Raw genomic sequence first — 16,265 nt, 5'->3', positions numbered from 1 at the left:
CCCGGGGCTGGCGGACCCGGGAACCCGCGGGCTGGCGGGCTGGCGATCGCGCGGGCGCGGCCCCTGCGGGCAGGAGCCTCGGGCCGCCGCAACGCCGGACCGCCCGCCTCCCTGCTGCCGCCGAGATGAGTGCAGGTGAGTGTGGGGACCGAGGGACCGGCGCGTCCCCGAGCTGGGTCGCGGCGCAGCGAGGGCTGTGGGGGCATTCTGGAGCTGCACCTGCAGCACCGGGGAAATCACCCAGTGGCTCCACCCAGCTCTTGTCCCGGGGTCTTGGCAAACCCGAGGGGCGGTCCGCAGCCCCCTGCCCCTGCGCCTGCGGCGCGCGCAGCTCTGCAGCCCGGGCCGGAGACCCCTTCCCACCGCGCCGGCCCGGGTGGCTGCGCTCGGCTGTCTGGAAGGCGCCACTTTTTTGCTTCTCACGGGTCCCGGGTCGCTGCAGGTTGCAGAAGGCGACCGGGTCCGGGCGGTGCGGAGCAGGGCCGCCGCAGACCCTGCCGCGGAGAGGTGTGATGACTTGGGGGGCTTTGCGGCAGGGGGTGCCGCCCTTGCGCTGCGCTCGCGCCGCCTGAGCAGGGTGGGGGGGGGGGGCGTCAGGCCGACCCCCGGCGTCCTGGGCTCTTCAGCTGCAGGTTTGGGGGCACAGACCCCGCAGGTGTGTGCGACCCGCCCCATCTCCCACCGGTCGGCATCTCGGGCCCGCACCCCTGCGCGTCCCCCAGGCTGCCTCCCGCCGCACCCACCGGATCTGACAGCCTCTGTGTGGCCCTGGAAAATCCCACAGCGTCACAAGCCAGCCGCACCTACTGCGCTTGGGGAAACTGAGACCTACAGCCGGGAGGCCTTAGCATGAGTCTGGTGCGCGGCCAGAGGGGCCCCGGATTTGAGAGTCTCCTGTGGCCTGGCATTGGGTGGAGGGTTGGTCCGTACCTTCCCTGGCAGGAGGGGCCGTCACCCCATTTTTCAGGGCGCGACCGAGGCTCACCAGGCTTGAGTCCCTTGCTCGGCTCACGCAGAGGAGTGCGGATTCAAACCTGGTGCTCCCTGCCTCCTGTGCTCTTTCCTCTGAGGCTGTCTCGCCAAAGACTGCAGTATGGCCCTTGGCCATGGTGCAGAAACCACCGGGACAAGCTGGGGGGAAATGGGACCAGGGAGGGAGTGTGCATTTAGCGAGTGCTTGCCCCGAGCTCTGCTCTTGGTTTAGGAGGGCTGTTTCCAGGGACCCATCTCCCAGGGGAAATAGTCCCCTCCCCCTCCAACCAAGGAAGGAGGGACCGCACTGGCAGTGGGCGTTGGGAGAGTGGCTGAGAGCAAATGGCAGGCAGCGGGAGGCAGAATTCTCTAGAAGAGGATTTCTGAAATGGCCAACCTGTTCTCTGGAGGTGGCCTGCAGACACATTTATCTAATGGCAGGTGGGGATAATGACAGGGTGCACACAGGGTAATTTTAGGTTTTCTGTGATCATAATTGATGGCTCCGCTCCCTCCTGTAATCAAGGGGAACCCTGGAAGGAGCACCGGCATTTGTGGTTGTCTTGGGAGAGGGGCTCTGTGGGCACCGGGGGCCGTGCGGGGTCGTGAATCCAACGAGCAAGGGGGCTGGGGTTTGAACCGTGCTGTCTGCCTGGTGGCAAATTGTGATCTTGGCGAATGGTGGCACCTTCCTGAGTTCGGCTTCCTGGGGTGTGAAAACAATATTCCTGGTCACCTGGAGCGGATGAGATTCGAGTGGGAAACCCTGCACATAGTAGGTCCTCAGTAGCTTGTGATGGTCATTGCTAGGCGGCCACGTTCCCTTGTCTTTGTGAGTTTACCCAGCCCTTTGGAAATGCCAGCGCGCCTGCTCCCATCCACCTGTGGCTCGTGCCCCAGATGTGTCCCCGGGCCGTTATGCGCACCCCACACCGCAGTGGGGGGAGCGGTGGTCCCGCGTGCCTGGCGCCTGGCTCTCGTGTGTGGCCGCTGTGCACATCTGGCGGGTCAGGGGCTTCCATCATCAATGAGGGCAAGTGCCCCGATGCCCCCCTCCCGCCAAGAAGACTGGCATCATCCCAGCGCTTGGTGCTAACAGGTGTAGGTGGGCATCACTCTGTCCGGCATCCAGCTGCCCAGATGGGCCCTTTGGGCAAAGCCCGAGAGTCTGTACAACCTTCCCAGGTCACAGGCTCCCTCTCCTCCATGCCACCAGGCTGCAGGCACGTCTTCCTTCAGTTACATGATGTGGGTCACCTTTGAGATGGCTTGGGTGTGGCCTCAGGGCCCCGTGTATTTGCCTGCTTGGTTTGTGGCCTGTTATTCTGGGTGGCCAGGGAAATTGTCAGAGGCGGCATCCCGTGTCAGACCTAGATCCAGATCCCACGCGCTAGCTATGGGTTCCTTGTGCCTCAGTTTCCCTGTGGTATGGAGGGAATGCCCTGAGCTCTGCACGTAGCCTTGGCCTGCTGGCACGGGGGCCAGCAGATGAGGAGTGTGGTGGTCTCCTGACCTTGCAGCCTGTGGGGTCACGGCGGGCGAGGCGGGGTTGAGGGGAGTCCCTGATCTGGGAGGGGCCCCAGGGCCAGCTCTGATGGATGCCAGGTCCTCGAGCAAGACCCACGCTCTGTCTGGGCCTAGATGCCGTCCCTGGCGGCTGCAGGCCTGGCAGGTGGGCATCCCCCAGCTGCTCAGAGGCTCCTGGCTCCTGGCCGGTTGGATCAACGTGCCGGGGCCTCCATAACAAAGCACCACAGACGGGGCGGCTTAACCACAGACGTTTATTCTCTCGCTTCTGGAGGCGGGAAGTTCAAGTTCAAGGTGAGGGCCTGGTTGGTTCCCGCTGAGGCCTCCCTCCTCGACTTGTAGACGGACCTCTTCTCTCTGTATTCACAGGGCTTTCCTTAGGTATGTGTCTGGGTCCAGATTTCCTGTTGTTAACAAGGGAGCGCCGCTCATGCTGGATTGGGGCCCACGTGACTGGCTTCGCGTTACCTGAATTACGCCATAGAGTCCCTCTCTCTCCAAAGGCAGTCCCCATTCTGCATTACCAGGGGTAGGGCTTCAGCATGTGGATTTGGAGGGAGGCACAGTTCAGCCCCAAACAGGTGCAGGGCCAGGTGGAGAGCCCGGGCGGCCGCCTCCACCGTCCCGAGTTCATGGCTGCCTGGTTAAGATCACAGAGCTGTGAGGGATCTGGAGAATGTCGGGGAGCAAAGCCACTCACATGCACAGAGGGGACGCTGAGGCCCGGAGAAGGCAAAGCAACCGTCCAGGGTCAAGGAGAGAGTGTGGCAGAGCCAGAACCTGAGCCCCGGTCCCCTACTCTGGTTACCACAGCCCTGGGTATTTGGAACAGAGACACAGCCCTTCACCTAACCCGAGTGTGGACAAGGACCCACTGTGGGTGGCCGCAAAGGTGCTCACATCAGTGCCACAGGAAGTCAGCAGCTGCCTAAACGTGGAGGGGAGTGACGAGATACCAGCCCGCCGTGCGGTCACTCGTTCGGGGGGCCCATGCTTACCGCACGCCTGCCGTGTGCCCGGCACTGCTCCAGGCCCCCCCGGGAAGAGCAGTGGACAAGAACAAACACAGTCCGCATCCTGCTGGAGCTGCTCACAGCCTGGGGGTGGGGGGAGCATTCTAGTTCACAGTATGCGAGGAGGTTTTAACGTTGGGAGAAACGCTTAAGCGGACAAGTTTAATTTAGACAACGGCGGAGGGCAGGGTTGTACGTCATCCGCGATCTCCAGGCTGCAGACACAATAAAGGAGGAAAAGCCGGGGGACACGCGTCAAGATGTCCGCAGCGGCCTGTCTCGTGGAAAGAGGACAAAGAAGGTTCCCCACATCTGCGTCTTTATATACTCTCTGCGACTTTCCCAAATTTTCTTCATTGCGTATGTTCTCCTTTTGCAGCGAAAGCAAGAAAGGAGTGCTGCCGAGTCTAAGCAGGGCACACGAAGTCCGTGACTTGGTGGGAGTTCCAGAACATTCCGTTCTGCGGGGGCCGCTGTCCTTTGGCTGGGAGTGGGGGTGGACGGTGTTAGGGAGCTTCCCACAAGCAGGGGCACTGGTGCCTGGCTTCTCTGCATGACTCTGTCAGAATCAGGTGCAGAAGACCAATCATCCTGACCCAGAAATCCATCTGAAAAGGGTGGTTTCTTCGCCCAAGAGCCAGCTGGCACGCTCTGGCTCCGCAGGGGCATCCCTGAGTCTGACCTGTTTCCTCTCGTGTTCAGGGGCACCCCCTGACCTGCCACCCAGGACCTTTGGATTCTGTCGTTGAGGTTAATTTGGGGTTAGATGGCATATTTTCTGGAATCAAGTTCTGACTTTGGTGAACTCTTTTTTTTTTTTTTAATATTTATTCATTTTTGAGAGGTAGAGACAGAGCATGAGCAGAGGAGAGGCAGAGAGAGAGGGAGACACAGAATCCGAAGCAGGCTCCAGGCTCCGAGCCGTCAGCACAGAGCCCGACTCAGGGCTCAGACCCACGAACCGTGAGATCATGACCTGAGCCGAAGTTGGACGCTTCACCCACTGAGCCACCCAGGTGCCCTTGACTTTGATGAACTCTTGGCGAGTCCGGTCTTAACTGTCCCAGAAAGGGGAGTGTCACCCTCGCTTATGGAGAAGTCACCCATCTGGGACCCTGCCTCCCCAGAGCATCATCTGGAATGTGGGAGAGCTGAGCTGCGCGGAGGAGATGGGCGCCTCGGGGTGATGACAGAAGAGGGTGGGAAGGGCCCCAGCCGGCAGGGTCTGTCCTGGCACTGGCCCTTGGCGGGGCCAGCCGTGGTGGCCGACAGCAGCAGCTGCCAGGACTCTGGTCCCTCCCCTCCGCACCGACACGGGGACTTCCTCACACCCCTGGCTCTGCCCCTGCCTCCACAGGACAGGACAAGGCCTCCACTGAACTCGGGTGTCGACATTCCAGCTCGGCCACCTGCTGGCATTATTGATTGTGGAACCTCTGTGTGCCTCCGATGCCGCCTCCCCCGGGGGTCTGGGGTAGGGACTGAGGGTGCAGGTCCTGATGTGTGGGAGAGGCTGGAGAAGTCACCTAAAATAGCTGCCATAGGAGAACACGGTGGCGTTCGGATCGCGGCTCAGTTGTGGATGACGACCACGTTGGGAGCCACGGAGGGGACCGGCCAGATGTGTGCCGACTCGCATGGGCGGAGAGCCTTGGGCCTCAGGGCTGGTAGGACGTGGGGCAGAGCAACCTGAGCGGAGCATCTCTGTTTACTCGGGGGATGTTTCCATTGCCGTGGCCTCTAGGGTGTCAGGAAGGACCGTACTTCGGTGTCACCACAGCCACGGCTCACGGGACGCTCCCTCGGGCCCCACGCCCGGCCAGATGCTCCTGAGTTCTCACACTGCTTCTCAGGGCTGCCAGGGTGTCCCCATGACCGGAGGGAGGTGTCCCCGTGACGGGAGGGGAAGCAAATACCCAGAAGGGCCTGGTGGCCGCCTGGCGTCGCGCCACACCCGGGTTTGAACCCCATGTGCCCAGACACTCCTCTTCCCACGTGGGTGGGCTCCGTGTGCCCACCTTCCCCCCACTGCCCCCTGCGCTTGCCTGAGCTGGCTTTTCCTGCCATTTACTGCCCCCCAGTAATGCGTGGCTGAGAGTTTGGGTTGGATAAGGCTTGGCCATTTGGGGCATCGTAATAATGCTTTGTAGTGACGGGGGGACTACAGGGTGCATCTTGTCCCCTGGGCCATGAAGCATATTTGCATCGTTCAGGTGTAGCACCTGCGTTCCCAGAGCCAGGGAGGCAGAGCCAGACTCCAACCCAGCTCTGTCTGCCTCCAGAGGGCACTCTCTTTCCCCTGCCTTCTCCAGGGGCTCCCGCCTGGGGTCCTGGCACCACCCAGAGATCCGCATCCTGATGGCTCAGACCACGAGGGAGAATTTCACCCCATCGAGCCCGCAAGCCTCTCTGTAGCCCAGCCCCACTGGGCCTGGTTCTCCCTTCCCCCAGGTCCCCGAGACCTTCTAGAGCAGCAGTCACGACTGCCCCGCGTCCCCGCTGCGGCACCCGGCCCAGCCCCCCTGGCATCATCCAGCCCCATGGGTCGTGCCTCAGCTCCCGGGAATCCCAGCTCCACCCACCCGGGCCGCTGTGTGACCTTGGGCAGGCTGTCTTCCCTCTCTGGGCCTCGGCGTACCCGTCTGTAAAGACAGGGCCTACCGCCACCCTCAGGGATGTGACCCGCTTCTGACAACCCTGTCCCCCCTCCACTGTCCCCAGAGAGATGGTCTGAGCTTGAGGCTGAGCCAGCATCTCAGGGAAGCATGGCCCCCGTCATCTTTTTCTGCCACGTAGAGCTCGTCTGACAATCCGGTGGCAGGAAGCACTTGGCCTTTGCACGGAGGCTCCCTGATGTAAGGGGGCTTCTCCGCAGCCTGCCAGGGAAGCCACGTCTGTGGGCGTCTGCCTCGTACCTGAGCCGGGATGCCCGCGTCCTCCCTGTCCGTGGGCAGGACTGGGGAGGGCGGCACGTGTGCTTTGGATTTCGTGGCGCTCACTTTCCCTTGGCTGCAGCCACCAGCAAGCCGGGCGCCTTCTGCCTGCGTGGGCTCCTCGGCTGGTGGCAGCCCAGCCAGGCTTCTACTGAACAGGAGCTGCTGCGAAAGGACGCTGTTTGGGGGGCTCTGTGCACCATTTGCCTCGCCTGAAGATTTCTAAGCAACGAGAGAGGCCGTGTTGATGCCTTGGAAAGTACCGTCGGTGGCTTGGGGGTCAGGCTGACCTGGGCTCCAGTCCCAGTTGTCATCTGCTAGTTGGGTCCCGGCACCTGGGTTGCTTAGCTGCTCTTTGCCTCAGTTTCCCCACCTATAAAGTGGCGATAAGAGCACCCCAGCCTTCTCCAGTGTTTGCCAGCGTCCAGAGCCTCTCTCTGACCCTCTGCCTCTCTTCGGACGTGGGCGGCCCCAGGATCCTACCGGAAGATGATGTCTCAGTTGGGGCTGCAGGTGGGTGTGGAGTTCAAGAAGGAGGAGTTGCCAGGACCATCCCCGTGGCCCCCGCTTCAGGTTCAAATCCATCAGGATGGCTCCCCCCGCCCCCAGCCTTTGCCCTGTGATGGCCGCAGTCCAGGTGCCCGTGGGGACAAGGACGTGGGTCCAGGCAGACTGCTGGGGGAGCGACCCCAGGAGGCACAGGTTGAGAAGATGAGGGGGCAGAAGGGGAGGGGGGAGAGTGGGGGCATTCGCATGGGTGGGCAGCTCCTCAGGGCAGTCCCGTGTTGGGGGGAGTGGGATGCTGGGGTCTTTGCCCTGCAGGGTGGGCGTGGTCCCCCCCCCCCATCCGGTCCAGGGCCAGCGAGTGTCCACCGTGCTGTGGGGGAGCCTCAGGCTGCAAAGCAAAGTGGTGCATGGGTTTGCAGCACGGAGGGGTCAGCCAGCTCCCGTCCTTGTCTGCCACAGGAGACCTAGGGGTGGGGAGGGGACAGGTGTCACCACAGCTGCGCACCCGCTGTGGCTCCCACGTGCTTCAGATATGGTCCAGCCTCGGGGTGCCTGGGTGGCGCAGTCGGTTAAGCGTCCGACATCAGCCAGGTCACGATCTCGCGGTCCGTGAGTTCGAGCCCCGCATCAGGCTCTGGGCTGATGGCTCGGAGCCTGGAGCCTGTTTCCGATTCTGTGTCTCCCTCTCTCTCTGCCCCTCCCCCGTTCATGCTCTGTCTCTCTCTGTCCCAAAAATAAAAATAAAAAAACGTTGAAAAAAAAAAAAATAAAGCAGATATGGTCCAGCCTCAGCTCGGGGCCACCTTCGTTCCCAGCCATCAGCAGCCCCTCAAGGGCTCAAAGCCATTCCGGAATGTTCCGATGACTGTTTATTGAGCACCCACTGTGTGCAGAACGCTGTCCTTGCTTGTGGTGCCCGGACGCCCTTGCTTGGCTTTTTCCTGCCGCTTTCTCCCCCGCCCCCGCCCCCCCCCCCCCCCGTGCTGGAGCTCCTCCCCCTCAGTCTTCCAGGCTTCCAACCAGAGCTCCAGACCGGCTATGACGCTATCCCCGCTCTCTCGGGGCCTTCGCTGCCCTCCCTCCGCAGAGCTGGTGGGCGGTGGACAGGGCTGGGGTCGCCTGCTGAGGACCTGTGTCTGGTCCCCGCTGCGTGTGACCCAGGGCTAGGTCCCGCCCCTCCCCCAATGCCTCGTCTGGGATGGTGCGGGGAGCTGAGTAATGGCCCCCTGAAATGTCCCTGTCCTTGTCCCCAGAACCTGGGCCTATGTTGGAAAGGGACTTTGCAGATGGGATTCAGTTAAGGACCTCGCCTTGGGGAGACTACCCAGTGGGCCCCTCGTGATCCAGGCCCCTCAGGAGAGGGCCTGGCAGGAGGCGGAGAGGGGAGAGGAGGGCCGAAGCAGAGGTCGGAGGAGGGTCTGGGAGCCTAGGAACCAGGCGCCTCCAGAAGCTGGATGGGACGGACGAGGGGTCCTCCCCGGGAGCCTCCAGGAGGAGCCGGCCCTGCGGGCCCATTTCAGACTCCAAACCCCAGACCTGTGAGAGATGACGTCTGCTTCAAGCCTGTAGGTCTGTGACCATTTGTCGCAGCTGCTGCCTGTGACTCCGATGGCCCACGTTCCCCACCTTCCCTGCTGCTGGGTTGGGAGGCCCAAGGAGAGGCAACGTCTGCAAAGGGGGGATTGTTCCCGACCTCCTCAGGGGTGCGAGGCTGTGTGGTTTCAGCGCACGCACGCGGCCAGGGCCTCCTGCTCCTGGCGGTGTTTGGGGAGCACCTTCGTGAATAATGAATGCACGAGGACTGCCCGTTGGAAGAGGAAAGGCAGGGAGGGGCCGGTGTTTACCGAGAACCTCCGGGCTCCTGCTCCGGCTCACGTGGGCCTCTCGGTGTCCAGGGCGGTGGGGTCGTGCCCCAGGCTCCGGACGCCTGGCCAGGACGCCCGCTCACTGACTGGGCGAGGCCTGTGCACGGATGGTCCGTGTTCTGAGCGTTCCTCCTGATCAGTCCCAGCTTCCTGACTGGGTGGGAAACCGGGGCTGGACGTCCGTGGTGTGTCCCGTAAGTCACCAGCCCGGATTCCAGCCTGCGAGCTCCTGGATCCAAACCCACATCTCCCCTGCTCACGTGGCCCTCTTGGACCTCAGCCAGCCTTCCTCTCTTGTGGTCAGTGTCAGACCTGACCCCCAACATCTGTGCGGTTTCAGACGGTCCATGTCTGCGGGGTCTGGAGCCAGGCATTTCTCTAGTTCTGGGGCCACAGTCTGACACCCTCCGGGTGGGTGGGGGCAGGGGGATCTCACACAATCTGCTTTCCCCCGGTACCGGGTGAGCCCGGGTCTCGGGATGGTGCGTGAGCGGCTCTGGGGTCGGTGGGAAGACATAGGACAGTCTGGTGGAGAGGTGAGTGGGTCCTAGCTCTGGCTGCGTGCCCCCCGGCAGGTGCCTCCACCCTCGGAGGCCTCACCCCTCACGTGCCGTTGGGGTTGGGGGCGTCTTCTGGGCCCTGCCAGCCCTGCACCCGGGTGTGGGCACCTCGGGACACAGGATTTGCTCTCAGGCAGGCAGGTGATGGCAGTGGCTGCAGTGTTTCCCACCCGGGGCCCCAGCACCCCGAGCACACCTCCTGCTGCCCCTGTGACATCTGGGGCCTCTTGCCCGTGTGACACCTTGGGCGCTGTTCACCCCTCTGAGTCCCTGCCCACTGCCTCTCTCACCCACCCGCCTCAGTTAAAGCAGCAGCTGGTCGGACCGAGACGTGAGAAACGTTTCTGGATGCGCAGCCCTGCGCCGGACACACGGAGGGCGCTGGGCAGACCAGGGCGGCAGGGACCCTTCCCCGTGGAGGTCACAACCCAGACAGACAGGGAACAGGTGTATCAGAACCTGGTGGGAGGCAGAATGGGGACGGGACAAGAGGAATCGTGTCCGTATGGCATCAGGGAAGGCTTCCTGGAGGAGAGGGCACGGACTTGAGTCCCAGGACCGGCACGTGAGTGGTGACTGGGGAGGCAGGAGGCTCAGCACGAAGGCAGGGAGGTGGGGAACGAGGGTGTCTGGGCATCAGCAGACCGTCCGGTGGGGCCAGAGCGGATGAGCCGCACGGGAGGGGTCAGGCCGGGCGGTGAGGAAGGAGTCAGGACGGCGACCAGGTGTGAGCGCCAGCGGTGGGCCCGGAGCCATGGTGCTGGCTAATGTCTGCCGTCCTGCCGAGGTGCCAGCACCCCCGCGTTCAAGCCCAGATCGACTCGTGGGCCTCCGAGGCCCCCCGCTCCGCCTCCTTGTTTGTCGTTCTGATCCAGTGGTTCGCCTCCAACTGAAACCGGGCCCGGCCTGCCAAGTGCTCGGGGAGTAGTTGTGGGGTGCGGGGTTACACGCGTCAGCTCCCTCACACACGTCCCGGGGTGCTGCAGAAATCAGGAAATGCGATATGTGTACAAGAAGCCCGGCGTCCAGCGAGGCGCCTCCCTGCCTGTCCCTAATGGGGGAGGGAGTAGGGTGCAGCGTGAGTGTGGCTAAAGGGCAGGGCGGGTGTGGGTGCAGGGCAGGGCAGTGTGGGCGTGGTTGCAGAGCCCAGAGGGTGCTGTGGGGTGCAGCCTGGCCACGGGCTACTGCACGGGATGGGCGGGGGCCCCAGTGCTGGGTGGGTGGGGGCTCCTGGTGCTGGGGGACGAAGGGTGGCGGTGCCCCGTCTGCAGGCCACCTGGGACTCGGGCTGCCTCGATTGCTCTCCCCTGCAGGCCCTCTAGTTCCCTGCTCACCCTGTCCCCCTGGCCAAGCCGGGCCCCCCGAAGCCTGTAAGGCCTAGGGCTGGCATGACGCGTCCCGCCACCGATGCTGCCTCTTCCCCTCCTCCCTCGGCTTCCGTCTCCTGCACCGCGGTCCCTTCTCTGTCTGTGTCCTTGTGGGCAGTGGCTCAGCCAGCAGGCTTTGAAGGAGCCGAGAGGACTTTGGACAGCCAGTGGCTTACGCGCCCGAGCCCCCGGGCGGGGAGGGGTGGGGGCCGGTGAGGGCCTCTAGGGGGGCTCGTTGCAGCCCAGCGCAGGAAGCTCTCCTAGCAGGTGATGCCGTGGGCTGGAGGTCACGGGGCTGGAGAAGAGGGGACTCAGCCCCCCCTCGCTGGAGGGCGATGCGCGGCAATAATTTGCTCACCATTCTGGAGGCCGGCGGGCCGCTCCCCCCAGCGTCACCGGGCTGAAGTGAAGGTGTCAGCGGGGCCACCACTCCGGGGGCTCCAGGGAGAACGCACTCCTTCCTCTTCCAGCTTCTGGGGCAGCGACCCCACATCCCTTCCCGCCCGTCTCCCCTGCCTCCCTCCCACCAGGACGCTCGTGAGTGCATCAGGGCCCGCCCGGACCATCCAGGACGGTCCCCGTCTCCAGACCCTTAACCGGATCGCACCTGCGGCGGAGGGCATCCCCCAGCATCCGGCGGACGGCCTCCGTGCCCACCGCTTCTGGGACCCACACTTGTCCTCTCCCTGTGGGGTGTCCAGCCCGGCAGAGGGTTTTCGAGGATGACTTCTCATTGGGGGGGAAAAATGCGACTCTTAACTCGGCTAAATTTAAACTTCCCCAAACCCGGTGAGCTGGATCCCGTCACAGACCGCCGACTGGGGCGCCAGCTTCAGGGGAGCCATCAGGCACACGCACGAGCCTGAAGTACATTCGCGCCCTTTGGTAGAGGAATCGCTTCTTCGGGACTCTTTCTGCAGAGGCTCTGGAACACAGACACGGGTCTACACCCGGACGGTCGGCCGGCGCGGGGTGGGCACGCTGTGCATCGCGGCCGTCCTGCCCCCAGAGCGCGGGGCACGTTCATCACTGGCCCTCCACGGTGGGGGCTCTCAGACCCCCTTCTAAATGGGTTGTATTTGTTGGCGTTTCCTGAGCCGGACGTCAAGATGGGGAAGATCCTAAGATATTTACTAATTCGACGGATAATAAACAGCCCTTTGTATGTCAACATGCGTTTTTAGTGGCCCGAGGGGCGTTGCTTTACAGTCGGGCAAGTCTCCTCAATGTCCGGCTTGAGAGGCGACGGCTGGACTTCACGTCCGGCCTGTGTCCAGCCGGTCCCGATGCCGCACGTGCCCTCGGGACGAGGTGCGAGTGGACCCGGGAAGCAGCATCTGAATCTTGTTCCGAAACTGGCTCTGACCCCGCCCCACTCCTCGACGGGGTCTCGGCCCCCCGCGCCCCCGGGCTCCCCGCCACACTCCTTGGAGAGCCGCCGGTCGAGGCGGCGTGCCCTGCAGTCCTGACGGCGGTGATGAGGGGTCGGCGAGCCCACGCGTCAGTGCTGGCGACGGGTGAGGAGCAGGGGACGCGGAATCCCACGCGCCGCTCCGTGTCCGCGACGCACGCACGGAAGACGCGCCGGGAGAAAACGCAGCACCGCGCGGGAGGGTCGCGGGCACCTTTTGCGCCCCGGCTGACGCCGGACTGCTCCTGCCGACCCACGTTGAGGACGCGCAAGGGGCAGGGTTCGGCTCAGGGAGGCTTGATTTGAGCGCAGCTGCCCGGCTCTCCGGCCCCAGCGCCGGCTCCGGGGACGCATTCCCCATTTCGGGAGGAGCGTGCTCGCCGTGGAAGTGGGGCGGTGGGTGGCACGACGCGTGACCAGCACGGGAGTTTCACGCGGGCGTGTGCGTCGGCTGCAGTTACAGACGGGAGGGGGTTCTGCTCTGGAGCAGATTCCAGGGTGGTCCGTGAGGAGAGAGCCGGGGTGCCCGCACCCCGCCGAGCTGCAGCAGAAAAGCTAAATATAGCCCGGGCCTGTGCCGGTCTCCGCAGGGGCCCCCGCCCCCGCCGCCGCGGCCGGAGCTCGGGGGACCGATTGATTTGTCTAATAAAAATCAATGTCTGCTGCTCGCGGGGCATCTAGTAACGCCGGGCCTGGCGGAGAAGTTGCGGATCCCCGTGGGGCGGGGGCGAGGCTCCCACGCTGCGCACAGGGCGCTCTCGCTCGGGACGCGCGACGTGCCCGAGGTCAGGCGGCTGGTGACGAGGGGGTGGGGTTCACACGGGCCTGGCCGGCTCTCGAGGGACCCCCCCCCCCAGTGCCGCCTCCCCCAGGGACACGTGTCTCCTCGTGAGGTCTCCAGATCGTCCTGCTTCTCAGTAAAAGGTGCCTCGCGGGCGGCGAGAACGGCAGTGGCGAGGAGAGCAGTGGACAAGTATTGGCCATTTGGCCCCCCCCCCCGACACTGAGGGGCGGCGGCCACATGCCTGTTTTGCAGGTGGGGACGTGGAAGCCAGGCGGCGAGGAGAAGGCCACCTGGAGTCCCCAGCTGGCAGGTGGAACCAGCATTTGCCCTCGGGCGTTCCCTTTGGACTCTGGGCTCCCGCTGACCTGTGACGCGCTTCCTGTGATCTGCACCAAATGTGGGTCAGCTTCCCGCCGACGCCTCCTGAGACCCTCTGCGACCCTGCGTGACCCGTCCCTGAGCTCAGAGCCTGCGTTGGTTCATGTGCGTGTGGGGTTTTCCTCCACACCTCAGCTGGCCGAGGCCGGGGGCTCCTGACACTCCAACGGCTGGGCTGGGGCTGGCCTGGGCTGGGGCTGGGGCTGGGCTGGGCTGTCGGCGGTGGCTGTCACTTCCCGGAGCCCTGGGGATGGGGTAGGAAACATTCTGAAAGGGTCTTATACAGAAACCATTGCTTTTCTTAAAATAGGACCCACAGCCTCCAAGGTGGGTACCTTGGAAAGGGCATCTTGCTAGAAAGTGGGGTCCTGAGGGCCGTTTCTGCCCTGCCCCAGTGGCCTGGGGACCAGCACCGATGTCCTGCTCGGGGCTCTGATGCCTCCCTTCCTGGACCTCCTCGACTGACTTCCTATTTTCCCCTGTGAGGACCTGCCTCTCCCTGGTGGGGGGGACTGATATCAGGAAGGACACCCCCTTCGCAGGAGACCCTTCCCTCTGCCCCAAAGGCGGGGCCCCACCCTGGGTCCTGTGGGCGGCACGGCAGCATCTTCCAACTCGCAGCCAACCAGCCCAGCGTCCATGGGGGAAGGGCGGGGGGCAGAGGCGGTGGCTTCACTTGAGTGTATCGATCTGCTGGCCAGGTGCTGGAGGTGACCCTGAGTTAGTTTCTCCTCCAGGCATAATGAGAAAGCCAGACGGTACGTGATGAAAACACAGCATGAGAAAGCACTTCTCTGGGGACAGAGAGAAGCCGGCTAGTGAAGCTGCTCGGAGAGAGAAATCCTGGCAGGCTTCCTGGAAGAGGTGGCATTAAGCAAGTAGGTGTCAGCCAGACAAAGCCGTGGGGAGAAGGGCGCCCCGCGGCAGGCACAGAGCCCTGGAGGAGAGAGTGGAGGGTGTGCTGGAGAAACTCCACTGGTGTCGGTGCCCCAGGTTAGGCCCTGGGTAAGGTGCCAGGGCCCCACAGCCCTGTCTGCCTCTCCTGTATGTGGTCTTCCTGCGCCTGTTTGGCATCGCGCTCGCAGGTGGTGTTCAGGGAGCATGTGAGGGGCTGAAGAGGCACAGGGGAGAGGAGGGGAGAGGGAGGACTTCGTGCTCCCTCAGGCGCAGACCCTGCATCTTCTGACAGGGCTGCTGGGGTCCAGGGTGCTGGCGACTCAGCCAGTGATGCCAGGCCAGGCCAGGTTTAGGGGGCTGTGGGTGTCACGACCCCTGCAAGAGAGTTATTGCGCAAGAGCTGGCGTGCCCGGGTCAGGAGGGCTTGTGGGTCCCCGTGCAGGGGAGAGGGAGGCGGGAGCAACACAAGGGACGCCGTGCTGAGGCCCCTCCTCGTCCTCCCCACCTGCTGTCGAGCTGTCTTCCGTGGCCCTTTGGCCCCTTCTGGACTGGGGTTCCTTGAGGGTCACATGGGGTCAACCTCCTCTGAGGGCTCAGGGACGAGGGCGCTGTCTCGGGGAGGGAGGTGGCACCGGCCAGGCGGGAGAGAGGCTGGGCGTGCCGGCCAGCCCCTGTTCTGGAAGCCTGGACCCCCCTCGCACGCAGCAGGCTGGCCCCACAGCCCGTCCACAGCCCTCCGTCACCCTCAGCTCTCCTGAGAATAGCAGAAGCGGCCCTTTTGCAGGCTTTCCCCATGTCATTAAATCTGTGGCTCTGTGAAGCCAGGGGACACAGGTGACAAGGGCGTGTGCCCGCTGCATCTGAGGTGAAGAGCCATCTCAACGGCTATGGCGCTCTCCCCGGCGGGGGGCTGCTGGGGCAGCGACGTGAGGCCCCCCAGACTCCCGCCGTCTGGAAGTCCGGTCCGGCGAGGGAGGCTGGCAGGGGACCAGACAGGCACAGGCCTTAGTGCCTCAGTGCCACCTAGACCAGCGGGACTCAGAGACCAGGAAGGGGCCTCGGGCCAGTCCGAAACCCTGGTGACAGTTCTGGAGTAGAACCTTCTCCATTCCCCACGGCGTGCCCGACTCCAGGGACCGCGGCAGTTTGGCAGCGGGCGTCTGTGGCTGGCGGTGGGTGGGGACGGTCACTGGCCTCCGTGGCAGCAGCAGGGAAGTGTTGACCGGCGGGCAAGGAGGGGCCTCCCCACCACCGCTGCCATGGAGGAGCTGGGCCCCTCCCCGGCCTCTGAGCTCCGTGGCAGGTGCCGGGCTGTTCGTACCCCTTCCTGCTCAGACACTCGTCCGCTCTCTGTCCGAGGTGATGGAACCATGCGACAGGCGGCCGAACGTCAGCAAATTTGGAATGCGGAGGAAAGGAGGGCGAGCCAGTGCGCTGAGCGCGTCGTCGACAACGGTCCTCCTACTTAGAACCCAGAATCACGCTGGCAAACGTGGCTCCCGTTTGCAGACCCGCGAGGGACCTGCCCCGAATACTGAGCACAGCGGATCCACCCTCCCCCGCGGTGTCCTGTGCGGCCGCTGAATTATTCAGATATCGATTACTTGACTCAGCTTGAACAAAGAGACCCGAGTCGCATCCGTGGCTGGCAAAGGCCACTTCCCTGCGTGCCCGCGAGCTTCTGGCGAAGGGAAGTGAATTGCAGGCAAACGCTGAACCAGGCCCCATGTGGCCGTGGTCTTGCGAAGGAGGACGATGGGCTGGTAATTAACTGCAGGGCACGTCCGGGCCCAGACTGACGGGTCCCCACGGGTCTTCCGTAAGATTGTAGCTCATGTTTCTTCCCGGCTCTGGGGTGTTTGTGACACCGTTAGTTTTTCCAGAATCCTCGGAAATACTCAGGGCTCTGGGGTGGAGGTGGGGGAGGCAGGACGCTGAGGCCACAGGGCCAGAGTCAGGGCTGCCTGTGCCCCGGGCCCCGGGCCCCACCCCCCGCCCTGAGATGGCTGGGGGTGGGGGGAGAGGGAAGGGGGATGGGTGGGGGCAGGGTG

The 16,265-nt window shown here is 63.9% G+C and overlaps 1 protein-coding gene across 1 annotated transcript in view; it reads left to right on the top strand.

Annotated features, from left to right (window-relative positions):
- Positions 1–6: 6 nt before the first annotated feature.
- The window catches only part of ABLIM2 (actin binding LIM protein family member 2), a 141,329-nt gene continuing 125,070 nt past the window's right edge, over positions 7–16,265 (top strand). The window contains exon 1 of the mRNA XM_040488695.1: positions 7–135. Within this exon, the coding sequence (XP_040344629.1) occupies positions 126–135 (10 nt within the window). The 5' untranslated portion in view covers positions 7–125. The remainder of the gene's footprint in view (positions 136–16,265) is intronic.

This window comes from Herpailurus yagouaroundi, unplaced genomic scaffold, assembly GCF_014898765.1.
Source record: "Herpailurus yagouaroundi ecotype Mexico unplaced genomic scaffold, PumYag 28, whole genome shotgun sequence".
Lineage (NCBI taxonomy): Eukaryota > Metazoa > Chordata > Mammalia > Carnivora > Felidae > Herpailurus > Herpailurus yagouaroundi.
Note: the sequence above shows the minus strand (reverse complement) of the source record. Positions and strands in the feature narration are given on the sequence as shown.